We start from the raw sequence: 8,269 nt of genomic DNA on the forward strand, positions 1-8,269 counted from the left end.
ATAAAGTGGGGAGGGTTAAAAAAGGTAAAGAATCTATGATAGCGTGAAAATGGGACAGTGGTTAAATCATTTCCAAATGTAGAAATGCTGATAACCGATCAGAGTCCATTTTGTAAGTTAATTGAGTGGGCTATACGTAAACGAAGAGGGGTTGGAATTTGCAGAATCTATAGGCATATTACACTTTAGTCTTTAACTCTGCCATTCCCACTATATATATATATATATATATATATATATATATATATATATATATATATATATATATATATATATATATATATATTTATATATGCAAAATAAAATAAAATTTCTCTAAAAAATGGAAAATATAAATATTTGTCTTATGAATCCCGAATGAGGATGAGGAAGAAGATACGAAGATTCTTATTGTGCGTGACGATTTTGGAGTTCTTTACGATGATTTCAAATTGGATCTATGTAATTCTCTATAAAAATCTAGATTTTCAGTGCTTACTCGTGCTCAATTGGTCCCAAGGAGGTTATCTACATAAAATTTTCTCATGTTGGAAACGTGGGAGGATTTTTCTTTTTATTCTTTTATTTTCTAATGATCTTCTGATATAATTATTAGAATTTCATGAAATAAAATGTCGTTTTTATATTAAAAATATGAAATTGGTAACAACCAAAAATATATAGTTGGTTAATAATTGTATTGTATTCTCCATATCATTATAACACCGTATCGCTCCATATTTAAGAAGATAGTGTAATTTTGTTATTTTGTTCCTTATTTATTCATGTGATAGTATTTATAACTTCATTTTAATTCTTTGTTTCTAATACATTTTTTTCATTTTCTAAGTATAATTTTAGTTATTTTCTCAAATAATATATTTTTTTTATTGTAACTTTAGTATATATTTTGATTTCAATAAGCAAACACACATTAATAGGATTTTGGTAGGTAACAATTTCTTTTTGTTAAGAACTCTAGTTAACCGTTAGTTAATTATGAAAAAATTAGGGGTTTTTGGTAATATGAATACGTTAGGGGGTATTTGGTGATTTCACCTTAGTTGAGGGGGGTTTCGTAATTTATCCTAAAATTAATTAATTTTGAATGTTTACATACATAAGGTGGTATTAGTTCATGACACTTATAGTAGGTGACTGTCTCCTGATTTCCGGCTCATCAGATACACTGTAAAGGCTGTTCATATTTTGCTTTTCTCTGCACTACTGAGAAATCAAAGTCAAATGATTTTGACACTAAATTCTTATTCTATGTTGCAAATTAATTGTTCTCTCCTTTGTTAGCAATATATATAATTGATTATATATCTATATGCATGCAACATATAATACTATATATATTGTCATTTGTCAGATAGAATACAGGCAAATTTCACTATTACGAAAACAATTACTCTTACACTACTAGAAAACCAGCTTTTAATGACGGCTTAATGACGCACTTTAATGACAACTTTTAAAATTGGTCGCAATAAGTACTTTATTGAGACGCTTTTGTGTAGAAGCGCTTCACTAGGTTTGTATAGCTATTTTTCCGTTTTATTTTTATTTTTATAAATGCATTTTGTGGCGCTTTTTAGGCGAGCATCGTAACATATGCATTGTATTAAGACGCTATTTATAAGCCGTCTTAATATATGGGTAAACATTATATAATAATAATAATTCATTAAATAATTTATCTTTAACATAACAAATTATTTTGTGGGCTAAAATGTCTGCCGTTCTTCCCTTTCGGCATTTCCCTTTTCTCACTGTGCAGCGAAGCAGGGTATTCAATTTTCAATGCAATTTTCGTTTTTCTCCACAACCATAGGCTTCAATATTCCATGGTCTACTCAATCTTCAAGGCAATTTTCGTTTTCCTCCACAACGGCAGATTCAACTATTTCGTAAACGAATAAGCTTTTTTTTTTTTTTTTTTTTTTTTTTTAATTGTTAGGCAACAACAGGTTCGTACTGGTTTAATCAAATTTTGATTATTTTTCTATGAAAACGGATTATACTTCTGATCTATTTATTGATTGCAACTTGGTGGCAGCGAGGGTCAGCGGCGAGATAATACATCGTCATATTTCACCTAGGGTTCCATGTTATGATTGTTCTCATGCGCGATTCTTCTAAGCGGTTCTCAAGGTAGATTTTTTTTTCGATTTAGTTGGTAAATTTGATTTCTAAATGATTTGCTGGCGAATATTTCACCTAATTGAAATTTATTTTTGGAGAAGGATAATTATATTATATTTTACGAGAATACACAACAATTGGCTTATGGCATTTCTGTTTTTGCTGTCAAGAAATAGTTTTTATTTTGTTAATTATTAGTCTGTTTCATTTTAATAGCTCGAAACAGGATGACTATTGAAAGAAATTGTTTTGTGGGATTATGATTTTTGTTACACATGGTAATCAAGAGATTCTTGACTGGTTTTTATTTATACTGTCTTTTGTGTTATTTGATATTTATTTAGTAATGGTTGGAGTATTAGGGTGTGTTCAGCCTGGGTAACCAATGTTATATTAGTATTTTTATAGATTTTTCAACTGTTTGATAGCTATTTAGTAATTGTTAGAGAATTCGTGGATTAACACATATCTTGTAGGTCCCAAATGCCCTGGTCACTTTTATCACTCATATGTTCTATATATCACTTCTAAAATATTTGTAGTGTGCAGTCCCTAGCGTATGGAGTGGTGAAGGAGTGGAAGCAACTCTTGATTTGCCTTACTTTCCAGTGGCTATCCTACGTTGCTCTTCATTGAGTAGAACTCTGGTATCTTTCTACAATCTTGTTACTCCTGTTGGACTAGTATGGTTTTTTGTATTTAATTTTTTTCTTCTTGTCATGATTTCAATAATAAGTACATAGTATGACGGTGAACTGTATACTTATTTAAGTCATATGATGGGATAAGAGGTGAAGGCTTAGCTGGTTAAGCATCCACTTAACAAATATTCTAAATTAAAATGTTCAAAATCATATTAGTAGCTAAACTTTGAGTGATTACTTATTTGCATTCTACTGTGAAACATATATCCTTTTGATTTGTCAATGATAAAGACAATTGTTCTCGGCTCAAGAGATGATTGGTTGTGAAGGTTAATTATTTGCTTAAGAAGTTCACTTGCATTTAGGATAATCCTAATTCCTTGTTTACAGTATCAATTTTTATCTCATATTCTACTTGACTACACAAGTATAATTTTTCCCTATTAAACTCACTTAATCAATTGCATATTATTCATTTTTTTATATTATTAGTGTTGATTTCATAATTGATACTGTTAATGTTGTATTTCCTCACAAAACTAACTTTTTTAGTACTCAAACATGATTGATGAGCAGGTATTTCAGGTATTTCGATTTACTTGCAGGAGGTGGAGTATTTTGACAAGTTGCAGTAGATGGTTCCAAGTCTTGGGAGATACAATGAATTGATTGATAGTGTTTCTGTAAAATAGAAGATTTTTTTATTGAATTACACCTCATATGTAATTTGTTGTATCACATGAATGATTGTGAGATTATAACACTAAATGAAATTTAAAGAGTCCAGTTGCACTATTTTTGGCATGTTGTAATATTATTATACTTTTAATACTTGTGTCTTTCAAATTAATATAAATCGAGATAAAAAAATAACAGCAGGTGGTTAATATAGAAGAGAGGAAAACGTGATAACAAAAAGCGTCACAAGAAATACATACTAGAGACGGGTGGAAGCGTCCTGAGAGCAAAGCCATTGGGACGCTTCTTTGCCGTCACAATAACCTATTACCACGGCCACCTATGTGACGCTTTGGTTAGGCGTCACAATAGATAAAGCGTCACAATAGCCGCTTGTTGTGACGATTTGGGGCGTCCTAATAACCCATTATTTTAGTAGTGTTATTTGTATAATTATATTCACCCATCAACTATGCATTACAAACAAATCTTTTCAGTTGGTAGTTTTAAAGGTGTCCATTCGGTAAAATCGTACCGAAATTTCGGTACACCAAATTTTCGTACCGTTCTTCAAAAGATTAGGTAAAGTAATCAAATTATCGAAATTTTATTAAAAATACGTGAAATTTGTTATTTTATAATTAATTTTAGTTAAATGCTAATATTTCATATATATATATATATATATATATATATATATATATATATATATATATATATATATATATATATATATATATATATATATATATATATATATATATATATATATATATATATATATATCAAACCAAATTATCTATATGGTAATCAGCATGTAATGAATTTTCGTTCGGTTCGGCTCAGTTTACCGACCGGATGAACACCCTATGCAAATTTGACAATGTACGAGTGAACATATAATGAAGTACGTAATTGAGAGGTGGGTATAATTACGCAAACAAGATATGATTTTTTCGTAATTTAACCTTAAATAAGGGGTGACCGTAATATACCCTACAACGTATCACTTGAGTTAACTCATATGTCTTAACTTTGCCCAACTAGTTTTGGGGCACGAGTTAACTCATAAATTGTCGTACAGTGCATGGAACCACTGATTTTTGCTTCATTAATAACATACTAATTAATAATACACCATTAATATGCAAATACGTACTTAGAAGTTAGAACAAGATCGTAATTAAGCTAAATTTCTTAAAGAAAACTAAAAGGAAGCTATTCTGGAAACACGCCGGCGGCGATGCTGAGGGAAGTTGAGACCGGCCGGCGGCGAGAAAATGTCATTCCAAATGTCGGAAAAAACCTGGACGATTATCCCGTGGTAGTTGCCGGAATTCAAGGACAGAAAGCACTGCAACAGCTGTTCCAAATCTCTGTGGTCGAACATCTGTTTCTCCGTAATCATATCCATCATCGAATTCTTGAAATCCTCGTACGGATTCTCCGACCTCTTCACCACCGCGAAACTCTCCTTCACTTTTCCGTCGATCGCACACGGTATCAACTTCTTTAGCATTGACAGCCTCGCCGGAATCTCCACCTCTTCCGACGGCGGCGGCGGCCAGCTCACGGCGCCGCGCTTGGAGGAGATCACTCGTCTCTTGTTTTTGATCTTGTGGGAATTGGAGGAAGTAGTGTCGGTTGTTGATAAGCTCGCGGCGGAGGAAACCAGTGTCCCGGTCTCCTCCCTGAAACGTTCATCTCCGGCGTCGGCGGCGGCGGCGGCGGCACCGCCGTCGCTGCTGAACCAGCCGCTCGCCGCTGACGAGGTGCTCGTGCGAAGCCTGCTCGGGACGTTACGGTACTTATTTTTCTTCTTCTTTTTGTTCTTCCTTTTCCCGCGGCAGTAGTTTTCCTCAGCCGAGGAAGGCGGCGGAGCGGGCGGCAGAAACGCCAAGTCGTCTTCAGAGGCTGAGGAGTTGCAGATTTTCCGGCGATGAATGGGCTGTTCATACATCTTGGCGACGACGTGCCATTTCTCTTCCTTCTGCCACTTGAATTCTTCGTCGGAGGTTTGTTGCAAGCCACAGGCGGCGCCGATGGATATGAAGGCGGAGGAGGCGTGGTGCTTGAAGGATTGACGGCGGTGGCTGCCACGGCGGCGGTCCAGTTCATCGGCGTTGAGTCTAGAGAATGAAAGGGCAGGATCTTCCGGCAGAATGGATGGGTCTTTGGATCGGCAAGATTGCCAGGTGGCGGTGATGGCTCTGCAAATCCGAAGCTTGAAACGTTTCGCCATTGTTGTGTGCGCGTGAACTGTATGAGAATTGATTGCGACGCGCTTTTATAGAGCAGGGAGCAAGATTATGGTTCATTCGACCTTACATGCGATGGGTCTTCTGCTGTCACGTGTCCCTTTTTTTATTTTTTTAAAATCCCTAAAAGTAATATATTATAAAATACAAAAAAGAGACACGTGGCAGCAGAAAATCAACAACCCGGTGTTTATCACCGGGTGTAGGAAACCGGGTGTAAGAACAAATCCAAGATTATATATCTTTTGTCCTGCACATTCTCTTTTCCACGTGGCGTTGTTTGAATTTAATTTCCTGTTTATTTTAAATTCAGTAAATTACAACAATCTCTATGAGGTAAAGTGTAATTACAGATAAAGCCTTTCGTTTGAGATATTATATCGACCGCTTGAAATTTGAGAATTTATTACAACTACACCCCTACAGAAGGGTGTTAATGTAAGAAATCTACGAATTACAATGGGTGAATATTAGACACGGCCACGGGCCGGTTCGGGCCGGTTCCGGGCCGGTTCGGACCGGTTCACGGTTCACATTTTCCGGAACCGGAACCGGCCCGTGGCGTGCACGGTTCACCGGGCCGGGTCGGCCCGCCGGTTCGGGCCGGTTCCGGGTCGGGCCGGAAATTTTGAATTTTTTTTTTTTGTTTTTTTTTTTTTTTTGAAATATTTAATGAATAAGTAAATTAAAAGAAATACTTTTAAATAGATAAAGGAAAAGGAAATAAATGAAAATTCAATTTAGAAGCACAAGTTTGAAATATTTGATGAATAAGTAAATTATAGGAAAAATTGGGGTGTGAGGGTATTTATAGGAAAAATTAGGGGGGTTTGGGGGCAAAAAAAATTCAAAAAAAAACAAAATTGGGGTGTGAGGGTATTTATAGGAAAAATTGGGGGGGGGGGGGAAAATTCAAAAAAAAAAGTAAATAACGGCCGGTTCACCCGGGCCGGTTCACCGGGTGAACCGGCCGTTATTCACTTTTTTTTTTTTTTTTTTTTATTATTATTTTTTTTTTAATCCGGGTGAACCGCCGGGCCGGCCCGGCGGTTTACGGTTCACCAAATCTAAGAACCGGGCCCGTCCCGGGTAGGACGGGCCGGTTCACGGTTCCGGACCGGTTCACACGGTCAACGGGCCGGTTTGGGCCGTCAACGGGCCGGTTCGGGCCGGTTCCGGGCCCAAAACCGGCCCGTGGCCGTGTCTAGGTGAATATAATTATGTAAAAATGAGGATTTTCTTTCATATATAGTCCTTACCACAGAGGTGATTGCAATTTACCGTTTTAAAATATATTTTAATCATAATATTTGTATAGCACTTCTAACAAATTCGTAATACACCTCCAGAAATTTATTTTTAAGAAAGATAGCTGAAAAAAATTGTTAATTAATTAATTGCACAAAATTTGATAAGAGTTAATAACACTTACCCTTGTGGTTTGAACTTTGTGTACACGACCCATTGTATTTCAATATAGCACATGAATTCCTCGTCTTTTAATATAACCACATAACCTCTTTGTACTTTCAAAAAATTCATCTTCCAAATGAGCATGAGTACTATTAAGTGGAATACCGTATGAGGGTTATGTGTTTATAATTAAAGTAAAGGGGGGTTAAGTGCACAAAATTCAAACTACAGGGGCAGTCATGTGCTAATATTGAAATTATAAAGGGTCATGTGCACAAAATTCAAAGTACGCGATAATTAAGTGTAATTTACCCTTTTAAATAAAATCGAGTACTAGTCACTAGTCACTACCGTCTTTAAAGAAAAAAAGTTGCATAAAATTTAACTAGGAATGGAGAATAGAGTGAAAAATGTTAAATATTCGAGGCATCCATACTACATGACATTATTATTACTTACTATAGCCTTTTAGTATCTTTGCTCGAAGATGAGAATATTTAATTATGAGGGTAAAAGGAGAAATGAAAAAGCAACTTTTTGGCGAAACATAATAATGAAATACACTATAGAAGTATAAAATGAAACTTCAAATGAGGCAAATGAGCCAAACTTTTTTAGTATCCCAACTTCTTCTTATATTTTTAAAGGTAATTTATAGAGTCGGAGATTCATTAGCTAATAAATCAATATTGCAATGTATGTATTTTATTTTATTTTTTTGTAATGAAGGAATCCAAAACCAATTAATTTTTATGATCTATTGGTTAAAAAAAGGTCAATTTTCTGATAATTACATCAAATAATCAAGATGAGATATGTCCGTCAAATTTTTTTTTCCTCTCTATTTGGGGACGAACTGTAAAACGGCCCTAAATTTGGGGAGCGAAGTGCCTTTAACTCTACAATCTAATCCAAATTACTCCAATCCATGTAAACGAACGAGGCCTAGAGTGAAAAATGTTTATTTTAACCTACATTGACTGAACTTCACCGAACGTAACCTCAACCATACACGTGTATTGTCAACTACCTAACTTTACATTCTCCCATGTACACATATGATTGTGTATAGATCAATAAGTGTAATAAAGTGAAATGATTTATATGATATACAATATTGTTCTCCTTTATAACATAATATTTATTTAT

General features: G+C 34.9%; 1 protein-coding gene and 1 long non-coding RNA gene across 2 annotated transcripts; one reads left to right on the forward strand and one right to left on the reverse strand.

The window, feature by feature from the left end:
- Positions 1 to 1,912: 1,912 nt before the first annotated feature.
- LOC148768333 (uncharacterized) lies at positions 1,913 to 3,566 on the forward strand. Its single transcript, XR_016033073.1, has 3 exons — positions 1,913 to 2,136; positions 2,677 to 2,774; positions 3,348 to 3,566. It is a non-coding gene; the product is annotated as an uncharacterized LOC148768333 (long non-coding RNA).
- A 959-nt stretch (positions 3,567 to 4,525) lies between these two features.
- On the reverse strand, positions 4,526 to 5,712 carry LOC105954920 (uncharacterized). The gene has a single exon (XM_012978604.2). It carries the CDS (start codon positions 5,689 to 5,691, stop codon positions 4,657 to 4,659), a length of 1,035 nt encoding a protein of 344 aa, XP_012834058.2. The 5' UTR covers positions 5,692 to 5,712; the 3' UTR covers positions 4,526 to 4,656.
- Positions 5,713 to 8,269: the final 2,557 nt, after the last annotated feature.

Source organism: Erythranthe guttata, chromosome 8, assembly GCF_056151865.1.
Source record: "Erythranthe guttata isolate IM_541 chromosome 8, IM_541, whole genome shotgun sequence".
Taxonomy (NCBI): domain Eukaryota; kingdom Viridiplantae; phylum Streptophyta; class Magnoliopsida; order Lamiales; family Phrymaceae; genus Erythranthe; species Erythranthe guttata.

Bases quoted from the DNA above. Each gene is read 5' to 3' on its own strand.
- LOC105954920 (XM_012978604.2), bottom strand. From the start codon at position 5,691: ATGGCGAAACGTTTCAAGCTTCGGATTTGCAGAGCCATCACCGCCACC.